This window comes from Siniperca chuatsi, linkage group LG15 (assembly GCF_020085105.1).
Source record: "Siniperca chuatsi isolate FFG_IHB_CAS linkage group LG15, ASM2008510v1, whole genome shotgun sequence".
Taxonomy (NCBI): Eukaryota; Metazoa; Chordata; class Actinopteri; order Centrarchiformes; family Sinipercidae; genus Siniperca; species Siniperca chuatsi.
In genome coordinates this window covers 19672848-19700826 of record NC_058056.1, presented here as the reverse complement: position 1 = coordinate 19700826, position 27979 = coordinate 19672848, and the positions used below count along the sequence as shown (strand labels likewise).

At 39.9% G+C, this 27979-nt stretch overlaps 1 protein-coding gene across 3 annotated transcripts; it reads left to right on the top strand.

Annotated features, from left to right (window-relative positions):
- Window positions 1–45: 45 nt before the first annotated feature.
- LOC122862090 (nardilysin-like) lies at window positions 46–22355 on the top strand. 3 transcript variants are annotated; one of them, XM_044167329.1, is made up of 32 exons: window positions 46–141; window positions 786–1014; window positions 1579–1819; window positions 2353–2434; window positions 3282–3435; window positions 6011–6084; window positions 6238–6333; window positions 6528–6650; window positions 8911–8968; window positions 9650–9723; window positions 9955–10024; window positions 10307–10384; window positions 11572–11692; window positions 13697–13755; window positions 14071–14125; window positions 14229–14333; window positions 14716–14839; window positions 15178–15264; window positions 15743–15862; window positions 15977–16028; window positions 16545–16695; window positions 17731–17858; window positions 18043–18205; window positions 18417–18448; window positions 18732–18870; window positions 19001–19048; window positions 19140–19192; window positions 19790–19873; window positions 20112–20202; window positions 20483–20599; window positions 21298–21387; window positions 21496–22355. In XM_044167329.1, the coding sequence occupies exons 2-32, from the start codon at window positions 821–823 to the stop codon at window positions 21718–21720; spliced, it is 3288 nt and encodes a 1095-aa protein (XP_044023264.1). In that variant the 5' UTR covers window positions 46–141; window positions 786–820; the 3' UTR covers window positions 21721–22355. The 3 variants fall into 3 exon arrangements, with proteins under 3 accessions (XP_044023264.1, XP_044023265.1, XP_044023266.1); XM_044167330.1 differs by lacking the exon at window positions 46–141 and adding an exon at window positions 252–708; XM_044167331.1 differs by lacking the exons at window positions 46–141; window positions 8911–8968; window positions 9650–9723 and having other exon boundaries at window positions 252–1014.
- Window positions 22356–27979: the final 5624 nt, after the last annotated feature.

Sequence of the window (27979 nt, the reverse complement as noted above, 5' to 3'; positions counted from 1 at the left end):
CACGCCTCTTTCACACCAGAACCAATCAGAGGAAGGCATGATGAAGCGCCGAGTCTCCTCAGCGAATCACAGCGCTCCTTGTTGGGGGAGACACTCGCATTCACATATGTTCAGGCCCTTGCGCTGTCAGCAGGACGGAAGGTACGAATACAGTCTTATCGCACCGGCTTCATGTAGTACTTGTTAAAGTTTCGGTTTGGTTTTGCCTTGAAACAGACCACTAACTGAACCCGTAAAGCTCATTTTAAAGAATATTTGTTGTTGTTTGTTGACATTAAATTCTTCTTGTAGCTTGTAGCGCCCATTTATATTTATATTTATCTTTCCCTGCATGTAAAGGATGCTGTAGTCATTTCTTCTTGGCTGTTTTTATTGTGGTTCTTTGTGGTGTGTCTTGCTGTGCAAATGAGAGGTTCAGGTTTTGGTTGGGGTGGTCTGACTGGGTCGTATTTTAGCTGACATCTAGCTGAATAGGGCGAAACCACCAGACAGCCAGTGTGAATAGCTGTATTGTGGGCGCTGGCTGGCGTGTGTGCGCGCACGTGTGTTTGTGTGTGTGACAGTTCAGGTTCAAACCTATAGGCCTCTTCCATAGAGAGGGTCTTGGTCAATCGCTGTTGTTTCGGTCCCATTGGTTTCTGAGCTTTCATTTTGCCATACTCGTTTGTCAGGGAGGGTCTTCATCATAGCTCTGTTCAGGCTGCCACGGTGTGTTGCCTTGCTGAGGAGTAAATTACCGGTGACAGCGAACTGTCCTGTTGTTTATGGTCGCACCTTGCTGTCAGCCCGCAGTGCCAAAGCCGCATCATCTCTGCCGAGGATGCCGCAGACAAACAAATGCAGAAACGCCCCAGGTGACTCCTCAGGTTCGGTCCAGGCAGGAGCCTCAGCAGTAGATGCAGACCCGGTGTCCCGGGAGGAGAGCCAGGCTGCAGGGGACGCAAGAGGAGGAAGAGTGGACAATGCTGGAGACAGCGAGATAATCAAGTCCCCCAGTGACCCCAAACAGTACAGGTAAAGGACACCTCTACTACACAAGTTAAATCCATATTCAAGCTTGCATACTAGATGTGGCCATTCTCCTGAGTATTTCAGTTATGTATTGTACTACTGTAGCCCTGTTACATGATTCATCTCCTCTATTTTGTACTTTATTTTCAGTCATGGTTATTAATATGATTTTACATGCATTGATATACATGTGAGGATACTATTTTCTCATATTTATGAACGTGAACGTGCTGAGAAAATGACCCAGATCCACTAATCCAGATCCAAAAATGATATTGAGCTTCTCTTCCAGCTGGATCAGTACAGTATTATTGTAGTTTGATGGGACGATTTCATGCTATAAGCACACACCAGTGCCTCAGGCCTCTGCGGGACATACACAGATATATTTGCTGTGAAAAAGCATAGACAAGAGAGTCTCAAAGGGTATAAGATGTAGTCTGCAAAGAGACATTTGATTTAACAAAACAAAATGAGAAAAAACAATGAAAGCGGTAAAACACGATGAAACAAGGTTGTTTCTCAAAGCTCTCTGTGCTGTTTCACCTTTGACTTTACTCCCTCCAGGTACATTGTGCTGAACAATGGGCTGCGAGCTTTGCTCATCTCAGACTACAGCGGCCCAGCAGCATCCGAAGACGAGGACTCGGACGGAGAAGATGAAAGTGAGGAGGAAGAGGAGGACGATGAATCTGGAGATGAAATGGAGGACGAGTCTGAGGAAGATGATGATGATGATGATGAGAAGGGCAGTGATGAAGATGATGACAATGAGGCGAAAAAGAAGAAAGGAAATGCAGAGAAACAGGTACAACTGGGAAGTTTTTACTGCAGAGCTCCATTCCTTTTTTTTTTTTTAGCACATTAGACATGTTAAATGTCTCAGAAGAGGGAAAAAAACTTGAGTCATGTTAAAACTAAAGACATTTGTGTGGAATCAGATATGCAGACATTTTTCATGCAAAAGGGTTGTCAGCACAAACTGGAAACTATTTATAGTACTTAAAGGATAAGGCTGGCAACATTCTATATTATTCTTACGACAAAACAAATCCCATGGATAGAACAAAACTATTAATTTGTTAATCTGTGTCTCAGTACTTTCTGATTTCCCTGCCATGTTTGCAGCCCTCACCTCCAGTCACGAATATATAGTTTAATTGTTAAACAAGGTAAATAGTTCTCTAAAAAGGTTTGCCACTGTAGTTTTTAGCAAACGTTACTTAAACTGGAGTAAACAGTGCATTTATTAGGGACTATTTTCAGCCGCAGATTTGGTGTGAGTATTTACGGCAGCAGGACGGTGTATGTAGGATTGACGTGATATCCTGTGTGTGTCAGTCTGCAGCAGCACTGTGTGTTGGAGCGGGCAGCTTCAGCGACCCCAGTGACCTCCCCGGCCTCGCTCACTTTCTGGAACACAGTGAGTAATCATCCACCGGAGAGGGTCAATCAATTTAGTCCATTGAAAAGGAAATAATCATCTTTGCTTGGTCAAGGGTTAATTCTCCCACAGATACTCTTACATTGTTTTCTATCACCTATCAAGTCAAGTCATGTCAATTTTATTTATATAGCCCAAAATCATAAATCAAAAATTTGTCTCAGAGTCTGTACAACATACAACACCCTAGACTCTTTGAATTTGGACAAGGAAAAACTCAGCAGCCATATTTAATGCATTCCAGGAGTTATTTTGCTATTTTAAATTATTTAGTGTACCCTCTTTTCCTTAACCTGTTTTGTCTACTTCTACTTCAGTTAATAATTTCTGACATTTCCCAGAATACCCTCCACCAAGCAACGAAGAACCGGCAGGAACTTGTTGCATTAAGTTTTTTTCTGGTCCAAAAAAGCTGCTCTCATCTCTTGAAATGCAATATATCTTCTGAATTGCATTCCGGTCTACTGATGCTACTGTCAGTGCAGAAATTGTTTTATCTGTCTCCTCTACCGATGCGATTGTTGAACATTGTTCCTAAATGACCCATTTGAAAAGAAAGCCTGGCTCATTCTTCCAGACTGTCATCAAACTGTCACCAAATGTTAACAGCAATATTTAGAGATATGTTTACAGCTATATCTGGAAAAAATACTATCAAATTCTATTGTGTGTTTGGCCAGCTATCCACATAGATAAGAAAACCACAAATGCAAGGCACATCATCAACTAGCTGTTGTGGATTTTTCCTTTAAATAACTTTTTTTCTATATTTACAACTGGCTTTCTTCTCTTCTCTCTCCCTTACTGTTTTTCTGTTGTGTCCCAGTGGTGTTCATGGGCAGCGAGAAGTACCCCTCAGAGAATGGCTTTGATGCTTTCCTCAAGAAGCATGGTGGGAGTGACAACGCCTCCACCGACTGCGAGAGGACCATCTTCCAGTTTGACGTCCAGAGGAAAAGCTTCAAAGAGGCTCTTGACAGGTGAGGAAGGATCAGTGGCTTTTTTGTTTGCAGACCAGTCGCTCTTAAGAAGTGGACTTCTTGAGAACCAATGATTTTCAGATAAACACAGGAATAAGAAAAGGAGAGTATAAACTCAAAAAAACACTTAAGACGTTAGTTATTAGGTCTACATACCAACTAGAAGATGATCTCTTGGACACTTTGTGGCAAGACTCATCCTGGTATTGTTGTACCTACAGAGAAAACACACTGTCCTGTCTTCAACTGTTACTGTGTTGGATATTAACAGACCAGGTCAGGATTGGGTTACACCAGCTTTTCGTAAATCCATCAATAAGTTTGTGTGTAAAATCCTTTCAAAGTTCTTAGAAACTACTAACTAGTTTCAAACTAGTGATTTGCTAAACCAAGTTGCACCATTACATTTTAATAAATGGCTTAGCTAGTAAAGACTTTAGTAATATGTGGCTAAATTGATAGCTAGGAAAAATAGAAGCAACATTCACCACTGCTCATTTTAGAAAGGCCACCGTAAGAAAAAGTGTTCTTTATTTAGATTATCAAACAAACAATGGATCATAGATGTTTGTTTCTGGCTTCCAGCATTAGCTAGCGAGCCTTCATTTTCCCAAGTGGTCGGAGAACGGTCCAGCTGAAGTCCTCCCTCCTGAGGTCACTGGTTCTGTGAGCCAATAGGGTTTCAGCATGCGTAGTAGGGTTCTGTTGTATGAAGTAGGCTATGTAAATTTTCACTTATTTCACCTTAGCAGTCCACCAAAATCTGTTTCTGAACAAATTTGAGATGAGAAATAAGCAATCCATTTGCTAAAACTTAACTCATATTAGATCTACAAGGCCTAATTTAAAAGTTTTTTTCCGACTTTCGTAAGATATGGGCACTACTGCACTTCCGGTTTCCACTGCTTTTCTAGCCTGTTAGCTTATTACTGTAATTTCCCATAGAGGTTAGCGAGTTAGCTAACATTAGCTTGCAGATTTTACTGCATACAGCCAGAGTAGCTCCTTCCAACAAAACTTGCAATGTGTGATTTCTAAAATGAGCAGTGGTGAAAGTTACTGTATTCTGTTATGGTCAAAAGTTCTCTACTTACACTTTAAAATGCTGATTAAAAAGGTTGCTGCTTGTTGATACTTTGATCCTTTGACTAGAGCTGAAAACATTAAGAAACAAGGCAACTTTGCCTCTTCGTGTTGTACCTCCCCCTTCTCCCTATGAGAAAGACGATTAGCCGAATTAAAAATTGACAGAGGATTTTAAGCCTCTTATTGGCCAAATAAAAAATGATTGACAGTTACCTCGCCCATTCAAAGTCTCTGGTCTGCAGAGATACCCTACTCCGTTGTTAAGTCATTTATGCTTGCTACATCAGTTGGTTCAATTAGCTACAGTTGCACCTGGCAGTTACTGGATATAAATATTTAGTTAATCTCTATGTAAGATTTAGTTTGTGTGGTGTGTCCTGTTTTAATTTTAGTGATGTGTAAATCTCCACTTAGTAAGCACCTTATAACTAAGCTTATTTTTTTTCATATTATACTTTATTGCATGCTTTATTTAATATCTGTTAACAAATATAGTGCCCTCACCCTCATTTGCCCTCAAAACAGCTGGAATTACTATTGATGTCTCAGAATTTGATGGGTCACATGATATAATAATAAAAATAATAATAATAAACTTTATTTGTATAGCACCTTTCATAAAAGAAATGCAGCTCAAAGTGCTTTACAACAAAGAAAATTGCACCAAGTGCTTCACATGAAAGACATAGAATGAACATAAAAACAGGGATAGAATGCCATTATTAATGGAAATTATCTCTCTATCAATAATCTTGATAATAGTAAAAATAAAATTAAAATAAAGATAAAAAATAGAATACATAGAATGCATAACATAAGATGAAAAATTAAACCCACTAAATAATAATAGTTATAATAATAATAAAAATAGAATACATAGAAGGCATAAAATCATGTAATATACAGCATTTTAAAAGTAGTGCAACAGGTCATTGCACTGCTTTTTTTAGTGCAGAGTTGTCGGCTTGTACCAGGAAAGTCACAGCTAATTAAAGGCTGAAGTGAAGAGATACGTTTTTAGCTTACATTTAAAAAAATAATTAGCGAGCTGGCTTCCTTTATAATCGGTAGTGATGTTCCATAGCTTTGGGGCGTAACTGACAATAATAATAATAATAATAACTTTGTGGAATTAATGTGGAGTACTTGGGCTCCGGGATAACAAAATATTTCCGTCTTCAGGATGTAAATGTGTCGGACCATGGAGGAGCCCACAACAAAACACTTTGGATGGGACGCTTTGGGGGGGGTCATCCACTTTTAACAATCTTCTCGATGAGACATCCACAGCTCGGCGATATGGTGTAACAGTGACTCCTGATGTGTACTAACAGACTAGGGCAAACATTACAGGCTCAGTCAGCCCCCACCATTCTGCTGTTGTTTGTGGTGTGTATCAGTCTACATTGTCTCTGTCTGACCTGTGTCCTTTCTCTCTGCCTGGTATGTGGCCCCTGATTATAGTCTCTCCATCCTGTCACCCTTTTAGGTGGGCTCAGTTTTTCATTTGCCCCCTGATGATCCGAGACGCCATTGATAGGGAGGTGGAGGCCGTTGACAGTGGTGAGTCTTGGTGCCTCTGTGTAACACTCTTCTCAGCGAGAAATTCTTTTCATCAGCCGCATTGTTGAGTTCTCACGCAGCTCTTTTGCACACCATTGATCACCGTCTTTTTCTGTCGTCTCAGGTTTTTCTGTCTCTCCTTCTGTCTTTCAGAGTACCAGCTGGCTAAGCCGTCGGACTCCCACAGGAAGGAGATGCTGTTTGGCAGTTTGGCCAAACCTGGACACCCTATGGGCAAGTTCTGCTGGGGTGAGTTGGTAAACAAAACCGCTGGGACACATAATACACGCAGGGCTTTCTTGGGGTATGTTCAGCAATAACAAACAGAAGCGCTGAGACAGATGCCAAATCTCCTTTCTTGCTGATATCCCTGCATTTGTAAACCATTTTCTACGGTGTTTTATAGTTCTGTTGAATTGATTGCTCACTTGTGACAACACCAGGGAATGCCCAGACACTGAAGCAGGAGCCAAAGAAGAAGAAGATCAATGTCTATAAGCGGCTGCGTGCCTTCTGGAAGAAACACTACTCTGCCCACTACATGACTCTGGCTGTGCAGTCAAAAGGTCAGGAAAATCTATTCTATTTATTATACATCAAGAACTAGTCTATTAGTAGAGTGACAGAAATTTAATTGATTTCTATAATTTCATACAACAAATGAATTGATTAATTGAAAAAGCAATCTGTAGATTAATGGGCAATTTAAACAATCATTATTCACAGCTCTAATAAGGATTCACTTCATCCATGTTCAGCCATCTGTGGTTAATCATTCCTGAATCAACTCAAATTGCAATATTTCTCCAAACAAAGTCAGATACAAAATATCTAACACTTTGTTTTCAGGGTTTCACAGAAAATATTACACAGCTAATTAACTACTGCATACAAGTGAAATTATGACTAGTTTTGACATTTATGCTGAGAAAAATGATCATTATAAAACAGCTGAATTATTTGCCTTCTGTATTCCTGTTGAAACCTCCAGTGCTATTTAAAAACGGTCTTCACCTAGAAGATCAACTAGTGATGCAAAGGTGTCATGATGATTTCTGGATCCATTGAAAAGGCAAAGTTTCTATAAGCATTTCACATGGAAACTGATAAAGTTGAAATTAGTCTCCTGACATGAGATTAGACTACGATCATCTACATTTTAATGGAAATGCCACTTTAAAACAACATTAATTGATTTTGGTTACTTTGGGGCAGTGCAACAAGCTGTAAACACATTGTTGACATATCACCCTATAAAGTTGATATGACGAAGTTGTTGGCGAGCAGTTGCTTATTTAGACATCCAGAGGATATAGAACAACACTTGGAGTCTCATTTGTGTCCATATAATGAATGTAAGTCCAATGCTCACTATACTTCTAATTCTGTTTTTGGTCTCCACCAACTCCTGAGGGAAATATCAGTTTTTTTTAGTTGCTAAATGCTCCACTCTGTTCACCAAGTAGTCGCTAACTATCTGTCTGCTGTTTGGTGCTGGGCAGGTAGTGTACAGAGGGTTTATGAGAGCTTTTGGGAACAATGATGATGAGAGCGGTGGGAGTGAACCAAAACTGTAAAGATCTGGGCCGTAAAACCAAAATAATGAGCTGAAAGATGCTAAAACACTTTGTAGGGCTGAGGGGAACTGCAGAGTTGTGGCATGATTCTCTGTGGGTTTGTCACTCTGAGAGATAACTTTCACATTACACATAGTCATTTGATCCATTGTAATAGTGATTATAGCAGCTTTAAGCAATTATTTTTAAGATTTCAGTCCTGTTCCATTCAAATGACACAACTATTGATTTCTGTGGGCAGAAAAACTTGCCTTGAGCAGCTTTTATGTCATGCTGAAGAAGAGCAACTTCTGTACCGGTTTACAGCACAGCCACACAAACTAGGCTGAAAAGATTCTTTGCGTCACGTTATTTTATTAAAAAATAAAGTCAATAATTGGCTTTTTTCCATCATGCTGTGAGCATTCGATCACTATCTGATCTCATGCTGTGCCAGGGCAGGATGAGGAACGTCATTTTACTTGAGATGGATCCTAACTTTATATCGATACTATTGAAACTGTAAGTATCAAAACGCCTACTGTAGGAAAGTGTTCAGTAAACAGGGAGGCTTTTATCAGTGTGATAAAATTATGAACCGTGACGTTGAAAGAGGGACTATTGCAAAAAAAATGCTGACCATGAATAGTATCCAAATGTGTGTAAACAAAAGTGTGGCCCACTACAACGATTAGTCAATTAATCGATTAGTTGTCAACAATCGTTTTGAGTCATTTTTAAAAGAAAAAATGTCCAAATTCTCTGATTTCAGCTTCTCAAATGACATTTTATGGCCCAAACAACTAATCTATTAATTGAGAAAATGATCGCCAGAGTAATCCATAATGAAAATAACCGTTAGTTGCACCCCTAGACGGGAACCTCCTATTACTCTCAAATAAGTGGAGTTTTTTTATATATGCACAGGCTGACACTTTACAACAACTAAATCGCATTTTAATGTTTTTTTATGATGTTTTTTCTTCATTAGTAATGTGAAACCAACAGTAAAACGAGTGTATATTATCAAGTATCATTTGGTTAGAAATCCAGAAAGTGCTATATGTGAACAGTTTAAGCATTGGACCTTTAGGGGCTCAATGTATTTAAAACTTCAGCTGTGGTCAACACTACAGATGCTTTGAAACAAACATTCTGCATTGCACTGCATACCCCTCCCCCCCAAACCCAGAATTATGAGTTTTCAGCCAGAATTATTGAGACGCACTCAAACTCTAATTTATCCTCCTTCACTTGGTCTGTCCTTTAGAGAAGCTGGACACTCTGGAGGAGTGGGTGAGAGAGATCTTCAGCAAGGTGCCTAACAAGTGAGTGTGGCTCTCAGTCACTGTGATGAGGTGCTGGTGTGATATAGATTGAGCCTGAATATCCTTTGAGACTTTGCTAAAATGTAAATGTCAAGCCTCTCCCCATCTCTTTCTCGGCTCTCTTCATCTCAGACGTGTTATTTTTTTAGCATCACGCAGCCGAAAGGGATAATTTCTCCCTAAAGTCGATATGAATTAGTGTTTTCTTACAGAACTCCACTTCTGCTTGCTTTATGAGTCACTGCGGCAGGTTTTTTTAGAGTCAACATGCATATCACCGTGATGCGAAAACCACATAACCTCTGTTTTTTAATACTTTAAATTAAAGGATTACATGCTCCTGTATGGGTTAATGAAATTTCTCTCATCTATGAGCTTATAAAATATTCTCAAGACTTAATCAAGCTAAAAACAAATGAAAAGTTAACATTTTGGAGTTAATGCCCGGCAGAAACAAAGACAATAACTTCTTCTAGAAACTTTTTCAATTGCCTCTTGTTAAAAATATTCAGTGCTATTACACAAATCTTTACACAAAGATTTTTACAATTATAAAAAAGCATTATGGAGGGTTTAAAACATGTTAGTGACATGTGGTGACACATTGGCATTGTTTAATTGATGTTAATTGATACAGTAGCATCACTCTTGCTTCCCATAATTCTGTTGTTGTGTCTGCAGTGGTCAGCCCAAGCCAGATTTCTCTGATATGCTGGATCCCTTTGATACACCAGCCTTTAACAAGCTCTACAGAGGTACTGATCAATCCTACTGTCCATCTCTGAATACTGAACACATCTGGTGTACTCTGGTTCCCAACCTCTTAATAAATCTGAGGGGTCAGGAGATGGTTTGAAGTATAGTAAAGCTTATAGCTTTGTCTTTATGGATCACAAACCAAAAAGGTTGAGGAAACACAAGCCAGCAGTGATAAGCAGCAGTTGAGTTAACTTTCATGGTGGGTTTGTGTGTCTGTGTGTTTGCAGTCGTCCCTGTTAGGAAAGTTCATGCTTTGAATATCACCTGGGCTCTCCCCCCTCAGGAGAAATACTACAGGTGAGCTACATGCAGTAGATACACATTACATGGTACACGGCACATAAATGCAGAATTAGACCACTCATAACAGACCATGCTGTCCCCTGACTTGGATAAAATTGCATCAAATGTGTTTGTTTGTCTTTTTTTCCACCGTGTCCCTGTCTCCTTTCTCCAGAGTGGTGCCTCTTCATATAAACATAGAATTAGACCAGCCAAAAGATGCTTTGCTCTGATTGTAGAGGGATTGCATCAATGTTTTTTGTTTCTCCTTTTCATGCTCTTCCCTCCTCTTTTCAGAGTGAAGCCTCTCCACTACATCTCTTGGCTGATTGGCCACGAAGGCACAGGAAGCATCCTCTCAGTGCTCAGGAAGAAGTGAGTGTTATTGCTGCTGTCTGTTTGTTTTTCTGATTCGAGGGCAATCCAAAACCCAATTAAAAGGTCTTCAATTTGCTGGGTATACATGAGCTTTTTTAGGCTCTGAGCGAACCCTGAGTGTTGGAGCCCAATCTTCCATCTATACACTTTGCCAGCCCACTTGACGATGTGATTCATACATTCTCATCCCTGGATGCGGTTGTACAAGAGTATTTCAGCCTCTTGTTGTTAAGTGGCAAAGTGATTCGCCAAACCCTCTGTAGTCCCACAGTACCAAGAGCCCATCCAATAGTCCCTTTACTATCAGCACCACTTGGAGCATTTGATAGAATATTCCTATTTACTGTGTGTACTGTTTTCAATTGTTGATAAATGACAACAGTGAACATTTGAGTGTACTCGGTCTCAATTCCCAGTTGAAACAAACTGCTGAGGCATTAGAGTTGTTGTTTTTATTGAGTTTAGACAATCGCAGTAGTCAAGGGCCATGAGGCTGGTTTGAAATTGGGCCATCGTTGTCCCCCTCAGTGAAATTGGGGAATGGTCTGTCTATCTGTGTCTCCATCACGCACACTGTTTGGAACACTACTGATCAGATGCCTTAAAGTGTAAAGGACCATTCCAGCATTTTTGCAAGTTTTAGTACATTTACTACACAACAGAATAAAGATGTATCCTCTATATCACTGCAGGCTGTTTTAAAGAGTACACCATGCTTTTTTCATGTATTTTTCCAACCACTGGTGTCAGTTTATTTCAGTGCAGTATCAGGAATATGGAATATGTCTTCATGCAGATAAAAGCAGACATTATGTTCACTGTGATGGATTACCCAGCTCAAGGAAGTTTCAAATCTCTTCAAATTGTTTTTCATTTTTAAATGGATGAAAAGCTGCATGCAAGGCAGGACAAACACATAACAGAATGATACATGTTATTTCTTCATTCTTTAAAGCTGTGCTGACTGCCTCAAATGGGCCACAAAAGCGTTGTCTGCAATCAAGAAACTTGAAGTGACATATTTTCTACTTATTGTCCTGCACATATTTCAACACTTAATGTGCATTCTCTTTCCAGTTTATGGCAGTGAGTGAATCTTTACCAGCACTCCTATTTTAAAATCAGAGTTAATTAATTGGTGTGTGTGTGTGTTCATGTCTGTATGTGTGTGTGTGTCTCTGTAGGTGCTGGGCCCTGGCTTTGTTTGGAGGAAACAGTGAAACTGGCTTTGATCAAAACACCACCTACTCTATCTTCTCCATCTCCATCACCCTCACTGATGAAGGTTTCCAAAACTTCTACCAGGTGAAGAAAATCTCTCACTTGTTACTCTTCTTCTCTTACTTATTCTTTCGTCTTCTGGATACATGAAAACACTGCGACTCTGGCTTGAGCAGAGGAAATCGGGCAAAAACAAGCAGCGGTTTTACACATTCATCTTCAGTTCATAGTGTATCATCCAAATCATTTGTTGTCAGGTCATACAGAATCAATGTTTTTCTTGTATGTTAGTCTGTATGGTGCAGACATTGAAATGTTGACACTAGGTCTGTCACGCTATCAGATTTTCACTACACAATTATCATGCCCAACAGAACTCATGCTAATGATTTTATTGCAATATCTATAGAAAATTTGAAAAAACGTTAGCTAGCTTAAAAACTAGATAGTTACTGCATCTTCTTCTTTTTTACGTTTTAAGGCGGGTGGCAATCAGCGTTAAGGTGCATTACCGCCACTTATTATGACAAAGCGAGAACGGAAAGAAACGGAAATGATGTAAGAGGCGCTGGATTATTTACACGATATTATCATATGTGTATTATTAGCATGATGTCAGTATTTCATTTTTAGATCACGATTATTATCAATACCGGTATATCGTGACACCCCTAGTTGACACATTTGACTGTCTATTCAGCAGAGACTGTTAGCAGTGTAAGTTAGATGTACCCTGCATATACCCTGCTGGCCTCTTTGCCTTGTTTTCATTAATACTGTAGGTAATTTCAAGGAAGCCATCTGTGTTATCAGTTGCCATGACACTGCTTGTGTTAAACAGGGAGGCAGTTGGCAATCATTCAACAGGAGGACTGTTTTCTAATCTGAAGTACTAAATGGAAAAATGTTTGTCAACAAATTTGCATTGATAACTGCTCTATAAATGTGGCAACGGCCTTGAGGATGTTGTTTACTGTTGTCAAGAGCACTTCATCACCCACTCTTCCATTCAGAGAGGATGAACCTGGAGTTGTTTGGATCGCAGTGCGCTAATTTCCTGACTTATAGTGCAGGGAGAATAACGCAGTCAAGTGTGGCATGCACAGTGCGCCGAGGAGGTGGCATACTTTTGCTATTTTGTTAGCTGGATATTAACTCCAGCAAAGTGTTGTCATGGTTAACTGAGTCAACATTTGTTGGTTTTGAATGTACTCTTTAAATAAATTGACTTGACTTGAGTAGAGGGTCCAGCAGGCTGAAGATGGACAGCACTCATCACTATCAATCTCAACATAAAAATAACAGTGTGCCACTGGATTATCGGTGACATGCTTTCTACTGTGCCTCTTATCCACTAGGTATACAGCAAGTCACCAAAATATTAAACTGCTGCAAGAAACAAAAAACCTCAGAAAAATGCTACTTCACCGGTGCAAGGCTGTGTTTGGAAGGGTTAATGTTGATGAGTTGAGTAAACACTGTGAGGAACTTGCCTTAGTGAGCTCATTGTGCTGGATAGACAGAACAACATTCACCTCATGAATAAATCCATCATATAAGTAAAACATACTGTACTAAAATTCTCAAAATACCATAGATATAAAAGATGAGCTAAAAACAAAAAATACTTTAAAGGAAAAGTTTTATTACCTGTATTATCCTCTGACAAACAGACTGGTCAGGACTGAGGACCTTGTTGTTCACAGTTAATAATTAATACTCTTTATTCATAAAGGCGGAGGTGACATTTTCATTTACACGTTTGAATCTCTAAAAGGGGGCGAATAAAGACACATTACTTTCTGTTTAGTATTTAAATGAAGGCACCTTTTTCAAATGATTGTCATAGAACAAGTTCTAATGACTGTAATTAAATAACAATAGTCAACAAGATTGGCAGCCTCTGCCTTGCATCAGTGCAATTGCCATGGTTTATAAATCGTAATAGTGCGTTTCACTTAACCCCTATCATTAATGGCGAAAAAGAGGCATTTTACAGCAATTTTGCCAACAAAATGAACATGGTCGTGATGACCATGGTTTTTAAGTTACAACATCTCATTTCTGTGTGTCTGTGGTCTTTCACAGGTGTCTCACCTGGTGTTCCAGTACCTGAAGATGCTGCAGACACTCGGACCACAGCAAAGGCACTGTCACTCACACACACAGTCTCACAGAACAACAGAACAGAGATACTCAAACAGCTTCTATACTCTGTCTGGCTGGCTTTTTGGTGCATTGTAGGGCAGGAGGTAGTTAATACTGTAATATACTGGATACTGACAGGTTAATGTGCTGGGTGTGTTGTGTTTGATTGTTTGTTTGTTCATTTATAGTTTTATTATTTTTGTTTTTGTTATGTTCCTTAATCTGTCTTAAGTAGTGTTGATGTTGTGACATCAGAGTTTTTGTTTGGGATGAATAAAGGTCATATTTCATTGTCTGTTTGTTCGTGCATTCAGAATATATGAAGAGATTCAGAAGATTGAAGCAAACGAGTTTCACTATCAGGAGCAAGTAAGGATCCAAATATTCATCTGCTGCTGTATTAGATGCTTTTTGGACTAACAGCAATTTAATGTTGTGTTTTTACCAGTGAGAATGATTTCCTCTTTGTCAGATTGACCCTATAGAGTACGTCGAGGACATTTGTGAGAACATGCAGCTGTTCCCTAAAGACGACTTTCTGACAGGAGATCAGCTAATGTTTGAGTTCAACCCAGAAGTAAGTAGTTCAGTAGTTCGGGGAGTGTACCAGTTCAGGGTTTTATTCTAAAATCATATATTTCCTTTTTTTAGATAAAGATGTTAATGAAACGGGTCGCTCAAAAGTGCAAAACTAGAGACATGAAATATATTTGCTAGAGTTGTGGGTGCTGTCTTTGATTGGTGGATATTATTTTGCATCAAACGTTACAGTCTAATTATGGCTTTGCATATTCTCTGTGATGAAAGTAACTTCTGTTCAGTTTTGCTGCCTCTTATTGTGATTGACAGCTAAAATTATCCTCACATAAACAAGTTATTTAGAACAGACAAAAAAAAACATCTCCTCTCTTTGCTGAAAAGTTGACTTTATGTGTGTGTGTGTGTGTGTATGTGTGTAGGTGATCAGTGCAGCTTTGTCCCTCCTCACCCCTGAGAACGCCAACCTGATGCTGTTGTCACCAGAACATGAGGGCCAGTGTCCCCTCAGGGAGAAGTGGTTTGGCACACAATACAGCGTGGAGGGTGTGTTTCTGTGTGTGTGTGTTTGTTTGTTTACTGTCAGTGTAACAGCTCCTTCCCACTATGTAGGCATTTAGTGAATACATTGTCTTTTCCCCCTTGTGTGGTGATATTCAGCCTGATATAATGCAGACAGCCAGCAGTAGAAATGCCAGCATTTATCTCTGTCTTTAGATGGTGAACAATAGTGTTGGAACAGCATTTAAATACATTTTTTTAAAAAAAGGTCCAAAACCAATATTTCATTTTTGTTGCAATAAAGTCTTTAGGGCACTCAATTCAAAACATGATTCTAAACTGCAAATACTTCTTGTGTGCTAATAGATTTTCCCTTCACACAGACATTCAGCAGGAGTGGATGGAGCGGTGGACAGGAAACCTGGAGCTGAACAGTGACCTCCACCTTCCTGCTGAAAACAAGTTCATTGGTGGGTGAATAAACTTCTTTGTGCACTATGGGCAAAATAGCAGGTTGTTGTGGCCCAAAACTGCTGCATGTATCTGAAAAGTGTGTTTGTAGATTTGCTCTCCAGTCATCTGTCCAACAAATACAGTAATCAGATATATTGACCAAACTTGGAGGAACAGTGCATTATGGTCAACCTGTGCATAGCTTAACTGATTTTATGTGTAGTGCGCTACATGTATTTAACACTGTTATAGATACCACTACCTTTCTTACTGTAAAAGTGCAGCCTAATCGACATTCAGAAAAACATTTCTGAAAGTAGTTCTGGTGCTCAGTCAGCTAATAGGACCGCTAAGTTAGCTGCACGGCTAACTAGCTAACAGCAGTTTTGACAACTACCTGCATATTTATCCCAAGCTGGACATATTGAATTGTTGAAACTCACACATTATTTATGAGTTTGTATGATGTTTTATTGTTTATGTGCATATGTTCAGCCACTGACTTCACCCTGAAGCCCTCTGCCTGCCCAGACACCGAGTTACCTGTCCGGATAGCCGCCAGCGACAGAGGCTGCCTGTGGTACAAGAAGGACAACAAATTCAAAATCCCTAAAGGTGAAATGAGTGTGTGTGCCTGTACTGTGTGCATCATTTGGCATGCAAGATGTTTCCATGAAGACTTATCATTAGGGAGGTGTTGACACTTGTTTGTCCTGTTTCCTGCTGCAGCCTACATCAGATTCCACATAATCTCTCCTGTAATCCAGCAGTCTGCTAAGAAGTAAGTTCAGGCTCAAATACGACCTTGTGAAAATAGTGTTTGTTTTTTACTGTAACAGTGATTAACATCTCTTTTGTTTCTGCCATCCCTCACTCTTTTTTATCTGTTCTTTCTCTCACTACAATTTCATCCCCCTCTTCTTTTCATTGCTTCAATCCTCCTTTTTACTTCTCTCTTACCTTCTGTCCTTCCCTACTTCCATTTTCTCTTTTATCTTGCTTTTTTCCTTCCCCTTTCCTTCCTGCATCCCTACTCCTCACTCTTGTTCTTATTTGTTGCCTTCTCCTTCCTTCCTATCTTACCTGTCTCTTTTACTGCCTCGATTCTTTCTCTCTATCCTGCAACTCATCCTTCTCATCCATCCTTCTCTTTCCTCTACCTCTCCCTCCCTTTCTTTATTTCACTTTCCTCCTTTCTTTTTTCCTTTTCACCTTTCTCCTTCCTGCTCTCCTTCCCTAACTTCCTTCCCATCTTTTCTCTCTCTCCACCCTTTCCCCTGTCCTCCCTCGCCTCCAGTGTGGTCTTGTTTGACCTGCTGGTCAACATCTTAGGCCACAACCTTGCAGAGCCAGCCTATGAGGCTGAAGTGGCTCAGCTGGAGTATAAACTGGTGGCCGGTGAACACGGCCTGGTCATCAAGGTTAAAGGATTTAACCACAAACTGCCTGTGAGTGAATGCATCTGGAGAAACCGCACACACAAACAGATACGATTACATGCATAAATACACACACTGATAATAAATAGTCTTTCTGGCAATGTATGGCTCAGTTGTACTATTTTACTGTAGTGCATATTCTTAATGTACACCACAGAAATCCATATGTCCATACCAAAGCAAATTTCTTGTATGCGTAAACCTACTTGGCAATAAAGCTGATTCTGATGTATAAGATAAAGCCTTATTTTGTCATATGGCCCATAACCCATAAGGTATTGACTTTTCTTCCTGTGTAATTATTGGCTACATCTATATAACTTATTTTAGATAGCTAAAATAAGTGTTTGATATCACTTTCTAATACGACATACTTTACCTTTGTCTATAAGTGGTAAATAATTTTTTTTTATCAGTAGTAATAAATCATTAATTAAAGCTTTATAGATCAGAGAAGATTGATACCACTCTCATGTCTGTGTTAAATATGTAGCTGGAGCCAGCAGACAGCTAGTTTAGCTTAGCATTAAGACTGGAAACAGGGAAAACAGCTAGCCTGGATCTGTCCAAAGGTAACAAAATCTGCCTACCAGCACCTCTACAGCTCACTTATTAACAAGTTCTATCTTGTTTGTTTAATCCGTACAAAAACAGAAGTGTAAGGTAAGCTAACCGGCTGCTGGTTGTAGCTTCATATTTATCTAACAGACACGAGGCTGGTATCCATCTTCTCATTTAAATCTTGGCTGGAAAGCGAATAAGCGTATTTGCTAAAATGTGGAACTCTTTCTGTTAGAAGTGATTTATATACAACTACTCTTGCTGCTTAATTTTTAAACCCATTTTAAACAGATTATTAAGTGTAAGATTAAGTGTAAAAATTGCCCAGCTTGATAGACATAATGTCATGCATGCATAGTCACATATTTATTCTAGACACAAACACACACAGATGTGTTTGCGTTGTCTTCACGCATGATAATAATAGTGATTCTTCATCTTGTCTGTTTGTCTGTCTGACTTTCTCTCTTTATCTCTCTTTAGCTGCTGTTCCACCTGATCATTGACCACCTGGCTGATTTCTCTGCCTCTCCTGATGTCTTCAGCATGTTTGCAGAGCAGCTCAAGAAAACCTACTTTAACATCCTCATTAAACCTGAGAAACTCGGCAAGTGAGTTGTTTACCTTCTGTCTTTTTTTTCCTGACATTTCGATCTTACTTTCTGGCTCATCTTCAAGTCTATGATGCCTTCTAGTGGTGAAATGTGTGACAACACCGAATGGAAAACCCCTCTGCTCTTGTTGTCCTCTTTTCCCCTCTCTCTCACTCTTCCTCTCCCCTCTCCTCTTTCTCAGGGATGTGCGTTTGCTGATCTTGGAGCACTCCCGCTGGTCCATGGTGGAGAAGTATCAGGCTCTGATGGCCGGTCTTACTAGCGATGAGCTGATGGAGTTCAGCCAGAATTTCCGGGCTGAGCTGTACGCTGAGGGACTGGTGCAGGGCAACTTCAGCAGCACTGTGAGTGCACGGCAGGAAGTACACAGACAAGTAGATAGATTAACAATAAAATTAGCTGATTAGGTAATAAATCAGTTAATGTCCATGTCTGCACTTGCATAAATTGATTCTGAGTGTACTTGACATCGTTCTCATGTTTTTCTGATGTCTGCTTCACTGTTTCTCTCTTATCTCTACCTGTTCATTATCCTTTATTGTATTTTCTCCACAGGAGTCAGAACAGTTCCTGCAGTATGTCACAGAGTAAGTCAGCTATTACACTGAATGCATTCCCTAATGAGAACACCAATACTACACAATCAAATGGATTTGTTTGCCGCCATACACAGTAATTTGCATTAGCTTCAGTTCACTCCATGATTCCCCTTTCACCTTCTTCACTTATGCTTTTTCCTTTATGCCCTCCTTTCAAACTTTCTTCCCCCTTTCTTTCTTTCTTCCTCTACTCCTTACCTTCTTCCCTATTTTGTTCTCTCTCCCCTTTCCTTCCTCCTGTTTTGTCCTCCTTTTTTTGGTCCTCTTGCAGAAAGTTGCAGTTCTCCAAGCTGCCAGCAGAGGTGCCGGTGATGTTCAGAGTGGTGGAGCTTCCTCTGAAGAACCACATCTGTAAGGTTAAATCGCTCAATAAGGGAGACGCCAACTCTGAGGTCACCGTTTACTACCAGGTACAACCACATCCGGATCACATCTTTCATATTTCTGACATTCTGACTTTAACATAGTCCAATATAGAATCGTTTATTTTATGCACACTATTTCACTCCCATTTTTTCTTTCTCCTTTCTTTTTATCTAGTCTGGCCCCAAAGCCTTGAGGGAACACACATTGATGGAGCTGTTGGTGGTGAGTGCTTAAGAATTGTGTTTAGTTGTCTACATCCATTTCTCCATTCATTCTGCCATCCTCCATGCTTGACTGAGTTGTTGTCTTTCAGATGCACATGGAGGAACCCTGCTTCGACTTCCTCCGGACCAAAGAGACTCTGGGGTGAGTGTAGTTATGTTTTCAACACAATGCTTTGAAATTGTTCATATTTGCTCAAATTGCTTTTTTTTTAAGGAAATGTATGACATTTGCACCTTACATATGAAATGTGTTATATAAATAGTTATCATTATGACTAACTACCATAATGCATATATATTCAGTACAAGAGGACATAATTAACATAGCACCAGTAACTCTAAATCATGCCATTTAATTGTTGCTTTTCAGTGTGCCAACTTTCCCCCCTTTTTTAAACTATTCCTTTTTATCTTCAATTTCTTTGCCATTTCCACTCAAGTTATTTTATGGGCAAATTGAAGTTGTGAAAGGAAATGCACTTTCTGTTTCTGTTACATTGGAACAATGCTTTTCACATTTATCCAGAGTTCAATAATAGTACATGATTCCATTTCAATTCTCTGCTTCCCAGAGTGGTTTTATTATTGAGTACAAAGTATAGAAAGCCAGGACAGGTGGAACATTAACTTTTGGCAAATGTAATGCACTTTCTCATGAAGCTATTTCGATCCATCTCTGTTTATCTGCTGCTCAACATCTCTCAACCGTGCTGTCTTTTTTTCATGTCTCCCTCTGCAGGTACCATGTCTACCCCACCTGCAGAAACACCTCAGGCGTTCTGGGTTTCTCTGTCACCGTGGAAACACAGGCCACCAAGTTCAAGTGAGTCTGCAACACAATTGTAACCTTTCATCCGCCCAAAAGCAAGATAGGATTTATCTTAACCGCTTTCCCAAAACCAAGGTATAATTTATCTTACTGTTCACCCAAACCCAAGCTACAATTTATCTATCTGGCCCTGGAAAGAGAAGCGAATGCAACTGATAAATGACTAAAGGAATCAAATACACCCTATAGCCTCGAATATATCTCTTACCTCTCATGAACTTTTCTCTCTCAGTACCGAGCTGGTGGAGTTAAAGATTGAAGAGTTCTTGGCTTCATTTGGGGAGAAGCTCAATTCGCTGACTGAGGAGGCCTTTAATACTCAGGTATGTGTCTGTGTGTGTGTATTATTTTGTGTATTTGTAAGTTTCCCATTGTTATGGAAAAGCAGAAAAGTTACAGAAAATGGTACATAACCAAAAAGTTTTAGAAATGTCAAAAGTTGCTCTTTGAGTTACTTTGGTGGATTAATAACACATTTCCTAACCGTGTAAGTTCCAGCCGCACATTCACATCTGCTGTTGCACTTTAAATTTACAAATGCTTTGTGGAAGTCAAACCAGTGTGTAGAAACTCTGTGTACTGCATGTGTGTGTTTTTGTACAGGTGACTGCTTTAGTGAAGCTGAAGAAGTGTGAGGACACACACCTTGGGGAGGAGGTGGACAGGAACTGGGCCGAGGTGGTTACACAGCAGTATGTGTTTGACAGGCTCAATAGAGAGGTGAGGACAACACAAACACACACACACACATCTTCAGCCAAATAGACAAATGAACGCATATCGCATCATCTTTATGCTTTGGGGACCATGTATTGCCTCTTAAGTCATTCCCTCATTTCCCATCCTAACCTTAATCTTTACCACATTTAAATTAACAGTAACGTTTTACATGGTAGTAATGTGTGAGGGGATCCTGTCTTGCTGTTAGACTATTACTGATTCTCTGACAACTTAATCCGCTATTGGTTGGCCATATGTGCCTCAACCTTTGTTGTATACTGTATATTCAAATTATTTGGAATATCAAACACACGAAACAAAGCTGAACCCAAGTTCCAATTGCTGTACAGATACATATTGTACATATCACCTTCCTGACAACACTTATGGCAGATCTCATTCCTAATATGACCAAATTATGTTGCAAAATAGTTTGAAAATGAGCTGACAAAGGTACAGTATTGACATATTATCACGTTTTAAATATGTAATGGCAGTTTGTGGTAGCAAACAACTGTTAATTGACACACATGCTGTAGACATAAAGCAACATTGCCAAGTCCAATATTTACTCCCCTTTTTGCTTTGGGTTGGTCTCCACCAACTTCAGAGGGAAATAACTGGCTCTTCAGCTGCTAGATGCTCCACTTTCTCCACCAGCTAAGCTGTTCTTACCATCAGTGTTTTTGTGCGTTTAGATTGAAGCTCTGAAGCAGATGACCAGGGCTGAGCTTGTCTCCTGGTTCAAAGAACATCGAGGACCGAACAGCCGCAAACTCAGCGTGCACGTAAGCAATGTCTTTTATGTATGCGTGAGAGTGTGTGAGGGGGTATTTTGTTTTTCCCCTTACTTTACGTGCATGTAGCAACACTGAATGTGTCCCTGTCTCCTAAAGGTGGTGGGATTTGGTGCTGAAGAGAATGATGAGGAGGGTGGTGGTAAAAAACAAGAAGGAGAAGAGGGCAAAGAGGAGGATATAAGTGGCTCTACCTACGGCGAGGTGTCTAAGCTCACCTTCCTTCCTGCCTCACCCAAGATGGCGGACGCCGTAGCCATCATGGACATTCCTGCTTTCATTGAAGGCCTGCCCCTCTTCCCCTACCACAAGATACTCGAATAAACTCGTGCTCAGACTGTGAGACAGACAGAAAGCTGCGCTTTGCCTCTCACTGAGCCACGTTCGGGGACTCAGCCTCATTAGAGATGCAGGCACTTAATATGTGGAGGTGAAGGAAAGTTGAAACAGCTCCAGCTCCTCTCTGGACCTGCATTCTGTCTCTGGGGCCCAGCTGCATATTTTACCCACACTGTGTGCATAACCAGAAGACATAGAAGGGGTGATAGAGTTTTCTTTTAGCTAAGTGATAATCTATTCTGCTTTCTCACTCTCAATTATTTTATATCTTCAGACACCGGGAGTGTGGGAGTGCTCTATCTATTTCATATTTCACACTGACTGAAAATCTTTTAATCAAATTCTCATTTATTTGGTTCTCTGAGCTTTGCTGCTATAACAACTCCGAATCCCTGTCTTTTCCACTGTTTGTGTAGGAGCCCAGACTGAGTTTAATACCATTTAAACAAATCAACTGTGAAAACTGCGGAAATGCTGAGTCCTTTGAACTCCAGATGTGTGTATTTGAGTGGTTGTGTGCTGGATTTCAAGCTCTGCTGTGCACTACTGTTATTAGCTGACCTGGATCATGCCATGGTATGAAACTGTGCAAAGAAATAAATCAATGAGTGATGAGTGAATGAATGAAGCAATGTATTGACTACAGAAAACACACTTGAAACTATTAAGTCGGCTTCACAGTAATTTTTCTAATCTTTCATTATCAGCTCATACTTAAGGTGGAAGGAATTTACATTTATTCTATTTTGACATGTTGTACATTTTTCTTTTCTGACACACCTGCAATTTCCTTTACCTTCAAATCACATGAAACACCACAGACAACGAGTATTGCTAGAATCCGCTGTATGACAAACAGTGCAATCTTTTTAAAGTGAAGTGTTTGCATGCTGGTGACTCAATATGGTGTCAGCGCTTTAATTTACACAGGTTTAATTTCTGTGTAAATTGTACATTACTCACAGACTCTCTACCTTCTTCTCCCTGAGGAAAAAGATTGGCGATATTGTGTTGGCCTTGTAGCTGGTGACACTATTGAATGTAATTAAAAACTAATCCGGAGCACAGCACAGCAGAGCGCGTTAACAGAATTGACTAATATGCCCACAGGGAAGCCTCATACTGTAGCAAAGTCTTCACCTGCAGTTGCCTCATGTATAATAACTGTGCTACCTGTACAATGGGTGGTAAACCAGCTTGTCCAAATAAAAAGTGCAAGCTTTTGGAACCTGGCTGCAAGGGATTTGCAGATGTTGGGCGTTAAGGCCTGGCTCGCAGTCTGCATTCCAGTTCATCATAGGTGTTTTAATGGGGTTGAGATCAAGGCTGTGTGCAGGCCAGTCAAGTTACCAAACTGGGAAGACCATTCCTTTATTATACCATTTCCTCACGTTGTGTACAGGGGTATTGTCATGTAAAATCAGGAAATAAAAGGCCTCTCCACAAAGTTGGAGCACACTATTACCTAAAATGCCATATCACTTTTTGGCCACTCGAGGGCAGTGTAAACAAGCTGCCAACCCCCCCCCCCCCCAAAAGCGTTTCCCTCCCAATAAAATAATATTTCCTGCAGTGCTTCTCTCCGTGGTTGGCATTAGTGCTTAGATTAGTTTATGGTAGTTGTAATAGAGCTGTTGACAGAACACAGTAGACTTTTATACAGTAGTAGTTAGTAGCAGAGATAACTGGTTTGGTTTAGGGTAAGGTTGGGTTCAGGTTAAGCATCACATAAGACTACATATGGTGTTACGGATACATTGGGTTAAGGTAAGGGGAAACATATCGACAGGGAAACACCAGTCCAGAAAACTAAAACAGTGACATGAAAGACGCTAAAGGGGGGAGGGGGGCAACCCATTTTTATGGCCACTTTAATAGACCCTTTTCAAGGTGAGTGGTGGAAGAAGTACTCAGATATGTTACTTAAGTAAAAGTAGCAATACCACAATGTAGAAATACTCTGCTGCAAGTGAAAGTCCTGCATTCAAAACTTAAGTTAAAGGCCCAAACGGCCCAAAACCAAAGCTACACAAAAGTATGTGGTTAGGGGTGTCCACATACTTTTGGCCATATATGGTCATTGTGTCACAGCTGGAAACTGACTCTAGAAAATATTGTATATAATTCAGATTTTTTGGTTTTAGTGGTTTATTTTTAATATATTAGGATATGCTCTCATTTCAGATTTTTGAAGTTAAGAAGTCTGCTGATATGTACTGTAGAAGGAAGAGGTAGTAGTGCACATTAATATTAAAAGAAGAGAACTGGACTTACAATGTGTGTTTCGGCACAAAATTAAGAGAAACAAAAGGAAGGCCAGCTAAAAAGAAGAAAAAATCTACCTGTGGGATAGATGGTGGTGTTACACTCCTTAATAATACAATGTGGAATTCATTTGACGAGTTCTGGGTATGTGGTAGAAACATGCAGTACTGTACAGTCCCGCAGAGCATTCTTGGTGATGACAGATTTAATTAGCTTTCAGTTTATTGTGATCTGAGCTGTGCCTCCCTGGTTGATCAGCTGCCTTAATCTCCTCTGAGAATACAGGATATGAAGGATAGGACACTTTTCCTACATTACACCAAACCAAAGATACTGCAGCTTTGATGGACCAAATGAATTCTGTTAATATGAACTACTACCAAGGAATAGAGACATGTTTTAGCTTCAGTCCTCCTCTACACCTGACCTTATCTATGTGTGTACTACAATCCAAGAACATCCTTAAAGAGGAAAAGCCTACAGATCTTTGATGTTGAAAATCTATTTTTCACACTCTGCACTCCAGGATTTCCCATAAAGGTTTAGTGATGTTTAAATCTTGTGAGCTCAGAGGCCATAGAAGCCACTTGACTGTTTTGGTGTTTATAAAAACCCTCTTGAAGACTATTTGGCAATTTAGAAGAGTGGTGACTGTTAGAGCTCTTTTAAACCTAGTATAATGCCACCTGGCATTCAGCATAATATCTTCAATTTAGCTACTTCAGCGTTAAAGCCTTTTTTATGTGATGTTTCCATTAGTTTAGTCTTTCTTCTGTAGATGTGCTGTATATAAGAAAGGGTTTATTGAGAAAAAAATCAGTTTGTGTTTTTACTTGTATAACAAGATTTACTGTAGCTATATTCTCCTTGTCGCTGTATATCGCTGGATTGCAGCAGACAATTTTTGCCTGTCAATGGCAATAAAAGATTTCATAGTTCACCTTGAGCTTGCAGAGAGACATTTTGACTACCTTCTCTTTTCAGAAATACTTCAGATGCAGCTTTTTAGTAAAGAGGTTTCCTTTAGAAAACTGTCCTCACAAATAATTTGTTATTTGCAGATAAGATTTTATTGCCCTTTCTAGGTTAGCAAATAGCAGCTCTGTGAGGCTGTACTTAGGCACAGCAAGTCAGCTAACATGCTCACAATGACAATGCTAACATGCTGATGTTTAGCATTAGTTTACCATGTCCATTAGCTTAGTTTAGCATTTGCCAATTAGCACTAAACACAAAGTGCAGTTGCAGATGATTGATCATTAATTTTGCTAAGTATTTGGTCATAAAACAAAGCATTGGAGAAATTATGAAATGTTATTACAATTCATCCTGAGTCAGGGGATCATTAAAGCGAGTAGGATTCATCCATTGAGCTTACTGAAAAAATGTATCATCCCTTTATCTCTGTGTTTTATATAAAAAGAGAATGAAAGTTTTAAAAATAATCCAAAAAAATAGGAAAAACATTGCACAGTTTAAAAAATAGCACAGAGGAGGCAGCTCATCCATACATCCTCTGCTGTTATCTGTACTTTTGAGGAAAATGAGAATTTGCCTTTCACCATTATCTGCCTGTGCAGCAGAGAGCAGCAGTGTCTCACCACTTCTTTGGATCAGAAAGTCATAATTCAGCCTTTTGGAGTATGTAACTGTGTCACAAGTAGTATTGCCAGTAAATTAACTCAGGCTGCTCTGTCAACACTAACTGGTGGTCCTGCTAAGAAAGGCTTTTTGACTTTGTCCCAGAGAGTTGTGCTCATGCTGTGTTCTACTGTCAGAAGCCATTCTTTCTCATTCGCTCTCTGTCTCCATCTCTTAGACTGAGTACATATGCAGAGAGGAAGTGTATCACAAATGCAGGCAGACAAGCTTGCCCATGAATCAGAGAAGATTAGATTTGTTCAGCGTGCACACACACGCTCTCGACTTCACCCTGTGTAAACTTTCCACTGCTACACTCTGTGTCATTCCTGTTGTCATTCTAATTTCATCTGAGGAACCCTGCCAAGGCAATAATGAACTCAAGTCATGAGGCAGGGGCCTTGCTGAGTGGTTGTGAGTCGTTTTGTGTGTGCGTGCATGTGCATGTGTGTTTATGTGTAGCAGAGAAAATGAGAGGGAAGGTAAATGGAGGAAAAGACGGTGTTAAAGAGAGGGGCTGGCCAGGTTTATGTCTGTTGTGTGTGTGTGTTTCTGTGTGCCGTGTATAACATTATGCTGGTTTTAAATTAACCAGTGCAGTGGGGTGTATCATCTAAGCCGCTGTAATGTGTCGACTCCTTTATTCAATTTGAGCAGTAATCTTAGAACTCCCGACTGGCCTGCCTTCATCAGCCCCTTGCCACAAAGCTAGCTTAACTGAGCCAGAGACACACAGAGGCAGAGACATGCTAAAGAGATGAGCCACTTTTCTGGATCACGATTATACTTAAACAAATGTAGCCAGGCTAAATCTCCTCATTATATGGGTATTATGGTCAAGATGGATCTTGTTTGCAGAAGCAGTGTGCGATGGTTGGCTCCAGTTGGCTTTAGGGAATTAGAAAGATGAAGATAGTGTAACAAAGATTTCTGAAATAATCCTTTAGTTACATGTATCCGAGGTAAAGAGATGATTGCCCTAGTGCAGCGTTTCCCAAACCTCTAACCCTTGTCCTAAGTGTTTTAGATGTCTCCCTGCTCCAACACAGCTGATTCAGAAGAAGAGATCTAAAACATGCAGGACAAGGGGTGCTCCAGGAGAGGTCTGGGAAACGCTGCTCTACTGTTTGCCCTTTTCTCATAGTGAACTTCAGCACCATGGACAGCAGCTTGCACTCAGCCAAACTGTTCTCCTTTGAGACTTTACTGTCTAGACCTTTTTGTGAGGTCAGTGGCCCCTTTTCTTTAAGAGACACAGACCTGTATGTGTGTTGTACTCTTACCTGAGATTTCAGTTTCCAATTTTAACAGCAGGAAAGGAGATTGAAACATATAATCAGTGTGGTCATTCTAACATTGTTTACTGTCTAATTTATAGTGAATCTATTTTCTTCAGAGTACCAAATTGTCATAAGGCATCCTTAAATAGGTATCATAAAATGGAACTAATGGCTTTATAAATGGTTAATAAATCATTGCTTTTCATTCCGTTAAAAGGTTTTCGGCTGCCATACAGCCATCAGTAAGCGAAATAAATCATTGATAAATGCTCATGAGTTTCTCGCTTTCTAAGCGGTCAAGTGTGCAGTTGTAAGTCTTAATAAAGGGTAATAACATCAATTCCTCAGTAATACATGTAAATAACGTCATTATTAAAGTGGTCATATTCTTTCCTTTATTGTGTTATATATCTTTGGGGTGCATGTAATAGGTTTGTAAAGTGAAAAAGCCCAAAGTCCACCCCAAAATGAGTTACCCTCATCCACAGAAAACTCTGTTCCTGAACTGCTTGAAAACAGCTCAATTGTAGTCCAGCCTTTACGTCTGTAATGTATCTACATCACTATGTAGTGTGTTACTGTGATGTAGAGAGAGTGCACAGTTAAAACGTTACCTATGAAAGATAAATTAGTTACAAATGAACAACTCTGAAACGTCTTGCTCCAGTCTCGTCCCAAAGCCCATGTGTTTCTATTTCACCTGTCATGCTCTCAGATATGTCTGCTTGCTTGTGAGATTATAGTGACTGGGAAGTCCTATTTTTTTCTGAATGAAATGAGCTATAGCATTCACAGGTTTGATATACATTTGACTGACAAAACAGGCGTTCTAACCACAAATGCTTGTGATTCAATAGCGCTAGCTAACGTTACACATACACACGAGAAGTAACCTGGCCAGCTTTTCACTGAGGACACTTTGAAGTGAGGAGAGGAAGAGTCACCATGAGATACTGAAGGAGTTAGAGTAGAATTAGTTAGTAGTAGAATTGAGAGGAGAGAGCCAAATGGGCCTGTGGCCTGCTAGGTGTGTGTGTGTGTGTATGTGTTTTGGCACT

Coding starts and splice junctions, on each gene's coding strand:
- LOC122862090 (XM_044167329.1), top strand. CDS start 821: ATGCCGCAGACAAACAAATGCAGAAACGCCCCAGGTGACTCCTCAGGT. Junction 10,385..11,571: donor CTCTCAGTGCTCAGGAAGAA/GTGAGTGTTATT, acceptor GTGTCTCTGTAG/GTGCTGGGCCCTGGCTTTGT. Junction 15,265..15,742: donor TGCTGAAAACAAGTTCATTG/GTGGGTGAATAA, acceptor GCATATGTTCAG/CCACTGACTTCACCCTGAAG.